This window comes from Nanorana parkeri, unplaced genomic scaffold (assembly GCF_000935625.1).
Source record: "Nanorana parkeri isolate BGI_ZX_2015 unplaced genomic scaffold, ASM93562v1 scaffold1408, whole genome shotgun sequence".
NCBI lineage: Eukaryota > Metazoa > Chordata > Amphibia > Anura > Dicroglossidae > Nanorana > Nanorana parkeri.
The window spans coordinates 420,564-437,337 of record NW_017307676.1 but is presented as its reverse complement, the minus strand read 5'-3'; the positions used below and the strand labels follow the sequence as shown (position 1 = coordinate 437,337).

The window sequence follows — 16,774 nt, the reverse complement described above, 5'->3', positions numbered from 1 at the left end:
GTTTGATAAGAAAATGCGCTAGTATTGTGCAACATAAAAATTTGCAACTGCCTCCATTTTATTCTATAGGATCTCTGCTTTTTTATAACATTGGGTGCAAAAAAATGAAAGGCCTCAGTGCTAAAGTGGTTAATTAATAACAAATGTATCTTATTTGTGTATCACTCGGCTGTAGATCCTCCAATCATCTCTGAATTGGTGCTGACACTGTCCTTCCTTCTGGAGGGTGGCTACTTTTGTTCCCCATGGTCCCTGTGTATCTTGTAAAGTAGTCACCGCTCCACGCTCACTCCTGTGATGGGACTACAATCTCACATTTAGTTTACCAATTTGTATTGAGATTGTACTCCATCACAGGAATGAGCTTGGAGCGGTGACTACTTTACAGCACACACAGGGACCACGGGGAACAAAAGTAACCACCCCCCAGAAGGAAGGACAGTGTCAGCACCAATTCAGAGATGATTGGAGGATCTACAGCCGAGTGATACACAAATCAGATGCATTGGTGGGAATTTATCAAAACTGAAGCAAATAGAATCTGGAGCGGTTGCCCAGGGCAACCAATCAGCATCTCTCTTCAGTTTGCTCAGGTAAGATTTGAAAATGAGAGAGAGAAGCTGATTGGCTGCAGTACAAATCTTCTCCACATTTTGTGTGCTCCAGTTTTGATCAACACACACACACACACACACACACACACACACACACACACACACTATTGTTAATACGGTACTTATACATTTTTAATAACTCCTGAGTTTAGTGTTACTTAAAGTTTAATCTTTCATACACTTTAAAAAAAAATAATTTTTTTATAAACTTGTAAAGACGTTCCTGAGTGTAAATAATCTCACCTGTATGTCTTCATGTTATATGTAGAACTTCTATGCTAATGGAGGCAGCCATATGTGCTCATGAAGTTGCCTCTGGAAGATAACTTTTTTGGCAGCTATAAACATGCAAACTCTCATGTGTGTACACGAGGGAGGGAAGACGGCTCATACATGACGTTTATGGGCATCGTTCAGCATTAGGCCCGTCAAGTGAATGTCACGTTTTGATTTTCAGGTTTTCCTAAACCCTCCGTCACCTAATATCATGTTTGATATACAGACTTAAACACACCGTGATGTAATGCACCTACCTGATCCGCTCTGGTCTCATCATTGGATTATTGGCAATTACACACAAATGTTTTACACAATTTAACCCTTTTGATACTTGTTGCTGGAAGTCAACACTAGACAAAGGCTTGCTCTGTCATCGTGTGTGTGTGTGTGTGTGTGTGTGTGTGTGTGTGGTGTGGTTGTGCTTTTGCTTGGATCTGTTTATGTTTGGGTAGTAATTATTGTGCCCTGAACAAAGACATGGAGACTGTTGCATGTAAAGCCAAACTCCAGGAAAAATTATAATTTACACAGCGTGCTGGGGTTGTAATATATCATTAAGAAGCGGCATGTTATGTGTGGAGAGCTGCTGCAATGTATAAAATGGGTATTTTGTTGTGTTTTGGTGCATTTAATTAAATGTTTCACTAAATGTTGGGGTTTAATAAGGAGTTGCGCTAATATTGCGCAACATAAAAATTTGCATCTACCACCATTATATTGTATAGGGTCTTGGCATTCAGAAAATATATAAGGTTTGGGGGGTTTTAAGTCATTTTCAGGCCTAAAATGTGGAATATAACATGGGTGCAAAAATGAAAAAAGGCCTCAGTCATGAAGCGGTTAAACACTTTAACGAATTCTGATGTTTTGCTGATACTCGCTCCATGGCTGCGCCAACAATCATCCCACGTTCAAAGGCTGTTAAATCGCGTTGTTTCCCCATATCTTCAGAAAAAAAAATCACTTCTATTTATAATGGTCTGGCCCTCTAGCGACTTCAGCATGAAATTATAGCTAATTTGCCTACAAACGTCAGGTGGTCATAATAATCTGGCCACTCAGTGTGTGTGTGTGTGTGTGTGTGTGTGTGTGTGTGTGTGTGTGTGTGTGTTTTCTCTCTCATTCCACTTTAAGCTGAGGGACTGCTCATGACTCTGTGCTGTAGTGAGTAAGTAGGGACTCCAGGCCTGTATTTCAGCTCACAGGGTAGATGATAGAAATCGGAGTAGAAGAGCCATATGTCTTCGATGGTGACCATTTGCAGAAGATTTGTGTAAGTTAATTGGTCTGTCTGCTTGGAGAGCTGTAGTGATGCTCGGTACTGGCATACAGCCACATGTGATAGTGCTTGGGACTTGCAATTGCCTACTCAGGCACCTCACACTGTATTGCGGTGGAAGGGCAGAGCTTCTGGACCTTCTGCCACTCGCCTCTCCAGCTATTCCCAGCTGCTCCTTCCTCCATGGCAGTCACCACCAAAATACCTGGTGTCAGAGGGATCACATGACCCCCCTCTGCCATGTGACAGAGGCTTGGGTCTAACATTGGCCACTAGGCCAAAAATGTGTGTCCTAGGAAGAGGTCAAAGAGTGTTTGGTATTATGTGGCCCTATCATTTTAGGCCCTCTTTCCACTTTAGTTTTGTGGTGTGTTGTGATAAGGTGGCCCATTTAGTTTTTTTTAAATTGTCTGGCAACACACCAAAATGCAGTAAAAACTGGACCTCAAGCAAATTTTTGGATGCAAGGCATGATGTGTGTTGAGCTTTAGCGCGGGTCCCTCTGTACCTTGGAATCAATGTCACCGAAACACACTGCACATTTTGACGCACATTTTGACGCACAGTATGACACAATAGTTGTAAATCCGGCCTTTAAAGAAAAAAAAAAAAAAAAAGTTTGTTACATTTTCTGAGATCAAAATGATGCTTGCAGTACAAAGCATGGCAAAGGTATCTACAGATGAAATCATCTGATTTTACTGCAGAGGCGGATGGTGCAATATATTTTCATAACCAAGGTCACTTCTCCCATTAATAAAAGCTGCTTACATCTGCTGCAAGCCAAAGAATAAAGTAATGTCATAAGATATATTCCTAAGAGACATCTCCACAAACAAAACACGGACTGCTCTTCATAAACATTCTCCATATTGATAAACTCAGTCAGGCTATGAACAAGGGGGCAACCATCTTGTCACGTCTCAAGTTCCAGCTACACCTTATCTGTTCATCTGACAAAATGGCTGCTTTTTATTGGGTATAATGACTACTTTGTGCTTGGAGGGCAGCAGGTTCCTCCGAAGCAATTCAGGTAACAGTCCTGTCCTCCCACTTGTTGTCAGTAACAGAGGGTGCAGGCCGGCTGAGTATAAACAACCTGCCTCTTATCTCCGGGAACAAGAAGTTATATTTAATACAGAGGGCTGAGCTGCTTTCTTCACTCGCAGCTTCCTTCAAATAACACACAAGTCCTCAATGCAGATTAGTGAGAAACGTTTCCTTTGCTGACTGAAGTAAAAGTTTTTATTTTTTTCCCATTTAAATAGAACTTGTTTGGTAGACTATAGTAAAAGGGTTGCACCCAATGATAGTGCACCACACCCTTGCGTAAGAAACAATTTGGAGAAGATCTAGTTGGGATTTTAACCACTTCCTGGCCAGAGGAATTTCTTACTATTTGCACACACGATAAAATCTGAATTTTTGGCTTCAGGCCCCTAAACAATGATTTATATGTTCTGAAAGCAGAGGCCCTGTAGAATAATAAAAAAAAAGGCTAGTTGCAGTTTTTTATGTCGCACAGCGTGTGCACAAATGTTTATCAGGCCAGTATTATTTAATGCACAGAAATGTAATATTAAAACATTTTTTTTTTTACACCTAACTTTATTGCTATCCGACAGCCAGCCGTCGGATTGCTTGTATTTAAACAGCAATCACCTGCTGTTTAAAAACGATACCAAGATTCTCTGTATAACCGCTTCAGGACAGGATGTTTTTTTACGGTGGGCGATTCTCAACCGGTTAAGGTGCAAAAATGAATAGCACAAACATTTAGGATAAAAATCATCACAACTTTATTATACACATTGCATTACATTTTGATTTAATCTCTGTGATGTTCAGGGACTGATGTGTACTGGGGACTCCCAACTCCGTACAGATTTTACAGCTGCTGGTATTTTATCTGCTCGTCACTTAACAATGGCACCACGAAGACTAAAAGCAATGTCTGTTATTCAGTCTGTTCTACATGACCCTAATCTTGTGTCACGTGTGATGAATTTCTCCTCTCTTCCCAGATCGCTACTGTGATTCTTATTCAGGTGTTTGCTGCCACCTTGTGGGAATTTAGTATATTACCAGAATTCATTTCTACAGCAAAACTTGCATCAGTGCTGCTCCTGGTTCACATTTGAGTGTTTGGAAAATGTGGGACAATTCATTTCTAATGACACCCAAAAAGCGGGGTTTTTTCTACAGAAAAAAAATGCAGGGCTCACAAAAAGGCGCAGGAGCCTTTTTGCCGCCCGGATATATGACCCCATTGAAATGAATGGGGGCAGTGTGCAATCGTGCACAAATGCCCGTTCCTGGGACTGCTCAGATGTGAATCAGGCCTTATAAGCGGCAAGACCTCAAATTCAGCTTGTGCTGGTCACCATCTCTGTGGTCTACAGAAGGCTGCCCCCATGTTTTGGAGGCTAGGGGGTGGTATTCTTTCTCATGTTTTGGAGGAGAGGTGCCAGTGTTTTGTAATCCTGTCGGGTGATATCTAGGATTGCCATAGATACAATACATTGTCACCCAAAGACAGGAAGTGTATTACTGGCAGGATCACCAGGTGCCACCACATCTAAGGACTGGCGAGCTGCAATATATTACATATTTAGTTCTTTGGCTTAGAAACACTGTAACCTGTACTCACCCCTATTTGAAATTCTCAGATTCATCCCTCTTAGGAAGCACACTAGTTGATCTGCGATAAATTACATTTATCAAGAAACCCTTTTGCATATAATATCTAACCTAACTTTTCTTTCCTTCGTTCAAGTATCACGGCTTAACTGTTGTATAAAGCGGACATCTCCTTCAACACTGCGCCTGGGACACAGACAGAGATTTGCTTTACTGATGCACTTTTGTACGGTTTGTGTTTTACCCTAAAAAAAACAAACCTGTTTACTCGGCGTGTGCGGTGTCACTGCCTTACAAATATGGAGAATATATACCGAGCCTTTGAACATTTGTGGAGGATGGAAGAATTACGGTTCAGACTATTATTGTACTACAGCTGCCTACATTTTACCTTTGATTAGCTTCACTCTACTCAAACGTACCCGATGCTTACAACAACTGAAGCCTCTCCAGAGACGAGGAACACAATGGTTTTCACACACCCAAGCCTTTCATCATACATCTGTGGCACCATCTAAGATGGTGGTTTGGCGTTTAACCAACAAGACAATGCTGCTTCAAGCCCCAGCTGGCTGTCGCCTCTGGCAAAGTGCGTGCCGGTACACCTCAGGAGCTCATCCCTATTCTCTATGCAATATAGTCAGAGAGCAAACCTGCATACAACATATACCCATCATTATCACTCAAATATATTGATCCAGATGGTTGGGAAAAAGCTCTTCCTGAATCCTCTTCCTTTGATACATTTCATCCAACACCTGGGCTTAAAGTGACACTAATCTCAGGAGTGAATTCTTACAAATACATTCAAGTACCTGAACTATTAACAAAAAGTTATCTTATTTGTGTATGACTCGGCTGTAGATCCTCCAATCATCTCTGAACTGGTGCTGACACTGTCCTTCCTTCTGGAGGGTGGCTACTTTTGTTCCTCCTCTGTGTGTTGTAAAGTAGCCACCGCTCCAAGCTCACTCCTGTGATGGACTACATTCTCACATTTAGACTATAACTTCAGCAGAAATGAGCTATCACAGGGTCGAGCTCAGAGCAGTGACTACTTTACAACACACACAGGAACCATGGAGAGGAAAAGTAGCCCCCCTCCAGAAGGAAGGACAGTGTCGGCACCAATTCAGAGATGATTGGAGGATCTACAGCCGAGTGATACACAAATGAGATACGTCTTTGATAAAAGTTAGGGTACTTGAATCTATTTTTAAGTTTAGTGTCCCTTTATGCAATAGAGCTGTACCTCCATGAATAGGGTCAGGTGAAATGCGTGAAAGTGGGAGGATTCGGATGGTGCTCTGTCCTGACCACCTGGATCAATAAAGCTTGTATCCCCCTAGGAATCAAGCGTGGAATTTTTAGGAGTTTACTCCAAGTGCACTAGGTTCTACCAATTATCCAATGACATACTGGAAGGTTGACTGATATAATTTGTAGCAAGTAAACTCTAAAAACGTGGGTGGGCCCATTTATATCTAATTGTGTGTGTGTAGAGATGTGTTATGTTGTTGGGTTGATGTGCATTTCCAATGCTTTTTTATAGTTAATAATTTGGAATGGATATGGTTAACAGCCTTGGACTAACATTTAATACCGATTCCCAATGCATATAACGTGTTTTGATGCGTTGGCAACAGGTATTAACAAGCCTTGGGTGTTAACTCTGACCAATACTAATTCTAAATACAGTGGCATGCAAAAGTATTCACACCCTTGGCATTTTTCCTTTTTTGTTGCATTGGCACCTGGAATTAAAATGGATTTTTATTTGGTTTACATGTAATGGACATACACAAAATAGTCCAAAATGATGAAGTGAAATCAAGAACATAACTTGTTTTTAAAAATTATAATAAAGAAAAAAAGGAAAAGTGGTACTTGCATATGTATTCACCCCCTTTGCTATGACGCCCCTATGTAAGATCTGATGCAACCGATTACCTTCAGAAGTCACATAATTAGTTGAATAAAGCCAACTGTGTGCAATCTAAGTGTCGCATGATCTTAGTATATATACATCTGTTCTGAAAGACCCCAGAATCTGCACCACCAAGCAAGCGGCATTATGAAGACCAAGGAGCTCTCTAAACAGGTCAGGGATAAAGTTGTGGAGAAGTACAGATCAGGGTTGGGTTATAATAAAAAAATATCTGAAACTTTGAACATCCCAGGGAGCACCAATCAATCCATTGTTTGGTACCACATGGAATACCAATGTGGCACCACAACAAACCCGCCAAGAGAGGGCCACCGTTACATCAGTGAAACCCATCCAACTTGAAGGAGCGGGAGCAGTTTTGCCTTGAAGACTGGGCAAAAATCCCAGTGGCTAGATGTGCCAAGCTTATAGAGACATACCCCAAGAGACTTGCAGCTGTAATTGCTGCAGAAGGTGGCTCTACAAAGTATTGACTTTGGGGGGGGTCAATAGTTATGAAGGCTGGGGGTTTTTTTTTGTCTTATTTCTTGTTTGTATCATAATAAACAAATATTTTGCATCTTCAAAGTGGTAGGCATGTTGTGTAAATCAAATGATACACGCCCCAAAAATTCCAATGGGGGAGGTGAATACTTTTGCAAGCCAATGTAATGACTTCTGTGGACCTCCTAATGCACTAGCACTAAAAAAAAGAACAAAATGGACCTGATGTATTTTTCAAAACGCACTAAACTGCAGAACTGAGGTGGGAACAAACTATTTTTATTCTATGGAAGTTCAACACTCGCACCTTAGTGTGCTACAACACCTGTGTAAAAAAAAACAGTGTAAAAAGAAAAGGTAAAACAGGAAAAAGCCGGGTAAGCAAATTGAAGTAATTGGGAAAAAGACAAATACACAATACTCTGTAATACCGGTCAATTACCTTATATTGTTATATCCGTGTTAAGTTACATTGTGTTCTTCAACAGTCTTCCTTCTACCGACCTGTTATAGTGGAAATCAAGACACAGAGGGGTCAGAGGGCAGACCCCCAATGCATGGATTAGTCACTTTGGTTTAAAGTGTCAGGGAAGTCTTTTAAAATCAGGTCACTATTAGGTTGTCAGGGAGTAAGATGGATTGTCATGTCATGTAGTTCCTGTTTATGTCATCCGGTATTATTCTGACTCCGATCGTTGTGATAGCGAAATATATCCCTTGCTGAGACCTCTATGCCTGGCCTGTATCAGCAGATATACTCACTGCGGACAATCCTCGTCAGATAGCTGAACTCGTCAATACCGATTCATTCAAAAGAGGTGTTTATTCTTTAACATCAGGTTACAGCAGATGATAGGAACAGCAGTTGAATGGTTATAGTATTGTGCGGTCAGAAAATGATGCCTTTCCTCCGTACTGTGCAGATTACCTGTGTGTCCTTGTTACATGTGGCTTTCAACTGTGGCCATGACACAGGAAGTACTGCACACAGGAAGCAGGAAGGGGCGTACACTGGGGGGAAATACATCGTCACATGAGGAATAATTACAGAAAAACATGTACATTACAACAAAAGGCCACTAGATGGCAGCATAGGATAACACATGAATTTAGCTATGAGAAAATAGTTAGGCAAATCACACTATATGAATTCTAACCTATATAACAATGCTAATCTTAACTGAGGCTATGCATCTCATATTCTATGCCCCTATTGGGGCGGCACAGGTATTCTCAGATAAGGACAATGCTGTGGCCATTGCTCGCTGGTCTAGCTCTGCGCAGTTCCTTGTTTTGGAGAACGTTGGCCGGAGAGAGAAGAGGGAGATTTGATCAGCTAGACACCAATGGGCCCATTACACGGTACTACTTTGTGTTCAGTTGATACTGCTGTAAAAACTTGCAGCCAGGTTCAGGTTTCCTGAAGTCTTTAGAACACCATTCGGCTCCACTTTGGGAAGGTTAAACACATCTTAATGGAAATAAAAAGCTGTCATTTAAACCAGGTGCTGACAGAGATCAGCACTTCTTGAAACCTGGTAAAAGCCTGCATGATGGTTTGTTTAATGTGCCACTCAGGACTCCCATTATCATCTGACTTTAGCCTCCCAAACTAGATCTGAAGGGTGCTTTAAAAGCTTCACCATAGCTGCTTGAAGTTATGCTGAAAGCTTTACTAATGCTTTGTGGAAGCTTACTGTACACATTGCTCCTTAATTTGCTGACACCCATATGTACAAGGCTTTACTCAAGCTAAAATACGGAGGCAGGCAGGGCTGGATTTCCCACAAGGCCAGCAGGAAGTAGAGGGGCAGCAGGGAGTAGAGGGGCAGCAGGGGTGTGAAATTCCTATCTCTCGATGCCCGGGCGGGTGGTAGTCTTCTACATTTAGCCCTGCTTTGGGCAAGCAGAGCTAAATCTACAGCGGGGAAGCCGCCGCTTGTTTTGTACAAGTGATCTCGGCGACATTGTATGCAGCCTACGGGTCTGCCATTCTCCTGGGCGGGGGCTGGCCTTGGGGCAGCAGAGAGAGTAAATCCGGCCCTGGAGGCAGGTAGGGAAAAGCTGAAAAAACAGCCACATTTAATAAATGGTAAACTTTACAGCAGTTGAAAAACAATTCCCATTTTAAAAGAAACTAGCCACGAGGGAGCTATAAAGGGCGGTTTCACTGAGCACTCAGGAATTGCTAGCTGTGCCTGGCTGTCATGCAGATCCAATGGCTTCACTAGACCTGGAACATGTATGCAGAGAAGAACTTACCAAGCCAATGATACAGTACAATAGCAAAGCAATTATCATTTCCTGAACGAGGTCAGCATTGGAAGTCTCCATATTTCTTTTCTGACAGGTGTGTACTTGTTAAGGATAAGTAGTCATAATATGTATAGATAAAGTGTAAATTACCTGAAGGAGCAAAGTCAATTATTTGATATAGTATTGATCACTGGAAAGAACAATCAAAAAGCTGTGGAATAATTTGTATAAATATATCATTAGTTTTTTTATTTTGAACTGTGGATGTGTCCTTACCCTGAAGATCCCCAAATGAGCCCCCCTGACACACAATGGGCTAAGATTCTTGTCCTGTTGGTTTCATTAGCTTCCACTTTACATCATCTTTGAAGACAAAATCAGCCACAGCCTATTGGTGTGATTAAAGTGACATTAAACCCTCAGATTTTTTAACATAAACCAATACTGTAATGTGTGCCTTACTGTAATCCATGGTAGTTTCCCTTCTCTTTGTTGCTCTTCCTTTTAAATCCTCATGTCTTCTCATGCTCTGCAGAACTTCCCTTTTCAGCTCAGGGCCTCTTCCTGTAGTGCTGGCTCAGATTACAAACCCATACAAACGTACACACAGACACCATTTATCCATTACAGAGACAAGGCAGTCTGCTGCAAAACAGAAGTTGTGCCCAGCATGTGAACAGATACAGATTTAAAAGGAAGAGCAGCAAAGAGAAGGGAAACAACCATGGATTACAGTAAGGCGCACATTACAGTATTGTTTTATGTTAAAAAATCTAAGCGTTTAATGTCACTTTAAAGTCTTTATGACTTAAAGGCTCAGTTCACTCAGCATTTTTATTTTATCTCAACGTGATTGAAGTATATTCAGAGCCAAGACTTTTCTTTTACTCTTGGATAGAGTGTGGGTGGGGGGGGTGTGTGTATTTAAAGTCATATTAAAATCAAAAGGGTTTTACGGTTATTTCAAATGCTGATTAAGTCACTTACAATGGATGCTGCTCCTTGATGTTTAAGTTTTATCTTCTTGCGGAATCAGCTGGTCCCCTGGGCACTGGCCCTGATATCCTGTGTTAGAGTGGCTCCTTTTCTTTGCAGGGTCGTATAGAGCCTTGGTTCACAACTGGTGGGTTTGCGAGCCTGTGTTCATTGGGTCGCCACATGCCTTCCACTTTTCTAGGTGCTTGAGGGGGAATGGGATGGGGATAGGGCCGCGTGGGAGCTCCATTCATACATGCATTGCTTACAGCTCCCTCACATGTCCTGTAGAGGTGCCTGGATCAGAGTGACATCACATTCTGGCTCCCGGATTCACCTTTTCAAAAAGTTTGAAAGTTTAATACTACTTTAAACTCCTGTAAGTTTTGTATTTCTTGCTCTGTGCCTCCCTCCCTTTTTGTCCTGAGGACCGTTGGGTGCAGTACAGAAATTGCTAGGAAATTTCAAATGCCTGAGTGGCCACAGTAAAAGGATAAAGGGAAATCTTACTAATGGGGCACATGTTTCAGTACCAAATAAGAGCATATTCTCTTCCCTTTGTAGAGATTTCTTTACTTCCTGTTGTATCTCTGGGACAAGAAATGAGGGCAAACTGCTTCGGTGGGACAGACCGTAGAAAGACAACTGACAGGAGCCTTAACCATTGCCTACTCCATCCAAAACCTAAAAACAGGATTTCTTGTACTCTCCATAAAATCCGTTCCTTAGAGTTCATTACACACAATCCAGTTATTCTGAGACAAGCAGGACATTTAAAAGCAAGCCAATGGAGGGGAGGGCAACAGTGCTGAAACATTACCAAGCCCACATAATGAAAAAAAATAGAACTACGGCTAGCCTGCAGCTCAAGACCAGACCTGAACATCCACCTGGTGAAACCTAAAGAACCTATGGACAAAAGACTAGGTGCCAGCCTTGCAAATCGGTGAACCAGTTGTCCGATGTCTTAAAAAGCGAAGAACTTACAGACCTAGTAGAGTGTGCTTTGATAGGAAAAGGTGGTACCATATCTTCAAGACCATAAGATTTATGATGATCTGTCTGAGCCACCAGGAGATGGTGGAGCAAAAAGCCGGTTCTCCTATATGGCCACCATCAGGAATGGAAAAAAAAAGGGGATTCATTCTTTCTAATGTTAGAAGTGGCAAAGATGTACACCCACACAGCACACACTGTATCCAGACAGTGAATAGAACATTTCTTTCTGGCGTACAGGAGCCAGAGAGACGGAAGACCAATGTCCTGGTTAAAGTAAAAGGAAAGGAGGACCTAGGTAGATGAGACATATGCCCTGCATGGGTGAGAGCAATGAGAGAACGCGTGTGGACAGGAGACTCAGGCCTCGTTCACACCTGAACGCTTTGTAGCGCGTTCTACGCTCGACGAACGCTCTACAAAACGCAAAAAAATATAAATCCCATTGTATTCAATGGTCTCGTTCCCACCTTGGCGTATTTCCGCCCGTCCCTAACGCGCTACAAAACGGCCCACGCCTGAAAAGGTACAGGTACTACTTTGGGCCGCTTTGTTGCGCGTTTCCATTGGGATACAGCCAAGTAGCCTTCGGAAACGCGCATATGCAATACGCCTAGGTGTGAACGAGACCTTACCCTGCTATGTTCAAAGGGTGGTATTTGCTAAACCAAGTTCCTTGGAATCGCAGGTGGTTGTATAGGTGGAGCTTTATGAGAGACTCCCTTCATAAAAGCCTTAACCAGAGAATGAGAGGCTAATGGTTGTTGGAAAAAGGTTGCAAGGGCTCAGATTTGTCCCTTCATAGTATTCAAATGCTGATCCAGGCCTGATTGCAAAATGGTTAGGATTCTTCCCATGGAGCACTTCCTGGGCTGAAATCTTCTTTCCTTGTACCAGTCGGAGTAAGCTTCCCCTGTGTGGTTGCAGATCTCCTGAGAGGTAGACTATCTTGCTTTTAACAGCATGTGAATTGCCAAATTAGAGAGACCCTTGTCTCTGAAGACCTGGGCTTCAACAACCATGCTATTAAAGCCAGCAACCCTTAAGTAGGTAAACCAGCCCTTGAGATAGGAGATCTGGTCAGTCTGGAAGAGCCTACGGGGGGTCTGCCAGAAGTTTGATCAGGTCGGAGTAGCACATCCACCTGGGCCAGTTTGGAGCTACAAGGATCATTAGAAGCCCCCTGCAGCATAAACAAGGAAGGAGTCTCAGAGGGGAAAAAGTGTAGATCAGGTCAAACCTTTCTCATTCTCAATAAAGAAAAGATGTCCATCCTCCTAGGACACTGGCAAAAAATTGAAGCATGCTGGGATAGGGAGAAGTTATACTTGGCTGGCCAACAGCTTTCTTATTTGCCAGTGTCCAATTCCAACTATTGGCTGCAGTATAATCCCATTGTCTCAAAATAACTGAATCATGTGCTCCTAATGAACAGAAAAGAAAAAGGGGTTTTGGCTTTCAATACTTTAAATAATAAATTCACAATTATAAATATTTCTTAGGCGTTATATGAAGGGTGTAACTATAGACGTAGCACACCATGTGACTGGTACGAGGCCTGGAAGCACAGGGGACCCAGTGCTGTCCTATTGCACAGTGATTTATACAAGTAGCAATAGCATTTTGTATCTATATTTTGATAAATGTATATATGGTTTGGGAATTTATATATGAATGCTGTGAAAGTAATTAGTACTCTATACAGTATATCGCTACAGAAATGAACTTGGCTGAAGATTAGAGGAAGAGGATAATCTCTTCAGGTTTACTGTGGGAGTGATATCAGATCTTATGGGAGTACTGGCTCTGGTTTTAGCAGTGTTAAAGCTACAGCCAGCATGCCCCTGAGGGCCCATTCACACCACATAATCTCCAGAGCAGACCAGATTGTTTCCGGACCCAAAATGCATCCCAATGTATCCCTATGCTATTTCTGGCCTCTGTTCACACCAGCACTGTACGTTCCAGACCAGACCAGAAAAATACTGAAATGCACTGGAACTGCGGGGCAGGTTCACACCATTTTCCAGATCAGATCAGATCTTGTCCGGACAATGGTGTGAACCTGCACTAAGGCCCCGTTCCCACTGCGCAATATGCAAGTCGCGCGATTTGCATATTGCGCGACATCGTGAGATTTGCCGCGCGATGTCGCGTTCAAGCTTGCATTGAGCAAGCTTGAATCGCGGCTAAATCCGCTCCAAAAAGGGTCCTGCTGTAGCGACACACGACCCGCGACAGCAGGACCCTTTGCCCCATTGGATTGCATTGGAGCGCGATATCGTGGGAATTACCGCGCGATAAATCGCTCAATGTGAACGGGGTCTTAGGCTGTTTTTGCCACGCTCAGACTGAAGATGAAGGGTGCTTCAAGAAAGCTGCTCGTATATATGCTAAAGCATATATACTTGCAGAATTGGGACTCTAATGTTAAACAATGTCTGTGTGGGTAGGGCCTAAGACCTCATTACAACAATCTCTTGCTGTCAGGTAAAGCGGAGACACAAATTGTTCTCACTGAAGGCGCTTGGTCTAGAAATCTATTCCATGCAATATTCATATAATCCGATTGATGGAACTGAAATTGAGTTTTCATTTAAACTTTCATTTTTTTTTTAACTTTGGTCAACATGTTTCAAGAGTTTCTCCAATCACCTAAAGATTTCTAACGCTTGCTTTGACAGCTGCTGACATGACAGAATGATTTTCCTCCTTTAATTTGATTAGTGGTTTGCCAGCTGAGACCACCAAACTGCCAATCAAAAGCAAAAAAGAAAAGTCTAAAAGGTGCCCATACACTGCACGATTATCGTACGATAATCGTATGCGATCGGTTTTTCGTACAATAATCGAGCAGTGTGAACGGAGACGTGCGACCGTTTCTACTGTACGGTCGCACGTCTTTTGTCTAAGGAGCACGCTAGAAAACCAGCTGAGAATCGTACGATTCTCGGCTGGTTAGAACGGTGCTCGGGAGACAAATGCTGAACGGGCCGGTGTGCGCACGCTCACACTGCATGTTCAGCATTGCGTCATCGGAAGCCCGCCCCTCAGGGGGGCGGGCTTGCGATGATCGAGAGTACGATCTGCCTGTCCAAGATAGGCAGATCGTACGTTTTTTTTTATCACTTTACAACCATCGCAAGAATAAGGTCTTCCTTCACACTGCTCGATTCTCGTACGATCGCGGGATTTCCAGCAATTCTCGTACGAGAATAGAGCAGTGTATGGGCACCTTTATACATGAATGTCCAGCACTGGACCGGAACGCAAGCACTAATGGAGGAAAGGGCTGCAACCTCAGGACGCCCGCTGTTGTGGAACTACAAGTCCCATGAGGCATTGCAAAACTGACAGCCACAGCATTTTTCCCAGAGGCAGGATGGGATTTGTGGTCTCACCACAGCTGGAGTGCTGAGGTTGCCTACCCCTGGCACATTGTAAAACGCTCAGTGTGCAGTGACATAAAAAGGAAGTCTAGGAGAGGAGCCGGTACATCTGTGCATGACTGCAGCTAAGGCTGGAGTTGAGCTTAAAACTTCCCTCTAGTGCAGGGGTAGGCATCCTTGGCTCTCCAGCTGTGCTGAAACTACAAATCCCATCATGCTTCTGCCTCTGGGAGTCATGCCTGTGGCTTGCAATGTCTTATGGGATTTGTAGTTCCAGCACAGCTGGAGAGCCAAGGTTGCCTACCAAGCCAAGGTTGGGAACATTCGTCCCACAAACTCCATGACTGCATGTCCGCGCACTAGCAGCAGTAAGGACGCCATCTTATAGCATGAAAATAACAGAAATGATACGGGATCCAGGATGTGCACTGCTGTTATCTCAATCATTTCCTTTTATGTAATAATATTCAATCAATGTTACAAATACATAACTACGAGACAAATGTCATCTGTTCAGTCATCTCATCGTTGTTCAATGTTGCTGCAATACAATCGTTTTATTATTATTACTACAATAAAAGGTCATTTATTAGTGTCATACATAAAATATTACATTGAGCTTGTAAATAAATACATTTGGTATAGAAACTTTCCAGAACAACAACTGATTAGCATGATTCTGTGCAAGTCACAATATATATATATATAAATATTAAAAATACTCAGGCACTCAACTAATCACAGCAAAAGTGTTTATAGAATTACAAAAAGTTTTGTTAAATAATATTTAAAAAAAAAAAAAGTAGAAGGATTCTTCCGTCATTTGGTCCAGCATGAATATTAGAGTACAGGTACATGCGTATAGATGTATTCATCGTGTATTGAGAACTACACATCATCTCTATGGAGAAAACATAGATTTTCGCAGTTTGGGAAGCACAAAAATAGGCCAAACATCTGCCTGTGGTGGTTTGTGCATTCCCATACTAAGCATGAGACGATGAAGAAATGGTTTCATGGACTGAAGTCCAATCACTGCAATATTGCATTTGGCCAGCAGGCGGCACTGTTGGTACACTATGTAGATTAAGGTCTTGTTAGGTGCTGCTGGAGGAGGAAAACCCTCCATGTACTACACAGGAAGATGCTACATGAAGGGGATTTCTAATTCCTCGGCACGCCACAATACAGCTGCATGTTAACCTTGGTGCTATGCACACGTGTACGCTCTACCTCCGTATTGTGACTGCACTTTGTTCCTTAGGCTAAGCACTGGCGGCCAGCACTCAGCATATGTAGATTCGTCCAGTGGTTCCCTTCATTCTGCATCACAGGCGGTATCCATGGCATTTGCCCATAAACCTTATTCCTTCCTTGCTGGTAGCCGGGCACCAATCGCGGCTGATATTGGTAATGGGAACTCTGCCTCCTCTTTGGGTTCTTGATCCACATGGGAAGATTCAGTTGCGGCACAAACTCAGGCACCTGGATAAGAAACATCACAAACAGGTTTACAAATGAACCATATACAGGAACCGCTCAGGAGAGACAATGCCGCCATCTGGAAATGCTGGCTGCACCTAGAACCAGAACAAGTCCACGTATCGCTGTTCTGGTTCCAGTGGTTCATAATAGACCCAAAAGGATCAGGCAACTAGCACTGCAGAGAACATAACACTTGTCCTTGCCGCTGTCTACCAATAGCTGCAGCCATAGTGAATGAGACCAGTTCCTCATTGGTTCCCCAGTCACCGCAGGGGTCACAGACTTTACAAGCTGCTCCCCAGTGGCTGCAGGTATTCCATCCTTCTAGGTGTGTGAATACCCTGCCATACGCTGTATGTCCTCTCACTGGCTCAAATGTCACTACAAGACGTATGCACCTTTAGGAGGAACCTCTGCATGCAGTGGGGGA

At 42.8% G+C, this 16,774-nt stretch overlaps 1 protein-coding gene across 1 annotated transcript in view; it reads right to left on the bottom strand.

Annotated features, from left to right (window-relative positions):
- Positions 1–16,046: 16,046 nt before the first annotated feature.
- Positions 16,047–16,774, bottom strand: part of BTG3 (BTG anti-proliferation factor 3) — a 21,476-nt gene continuing 20,748 nt past the window's right edge. Inside the window, exon 5 of the mRNA XM_018569839.1 lies at positions 16,047–16,344. Within this exon, the coding sequence (XP_018425341.1) occupies positions 16,120–16,344 (225 nt within the window). The 3' untranslated portion in view covers positions 16,047–16,119. The remainder of the gene's footprint in view (positions 16,345–16,774) is intronic.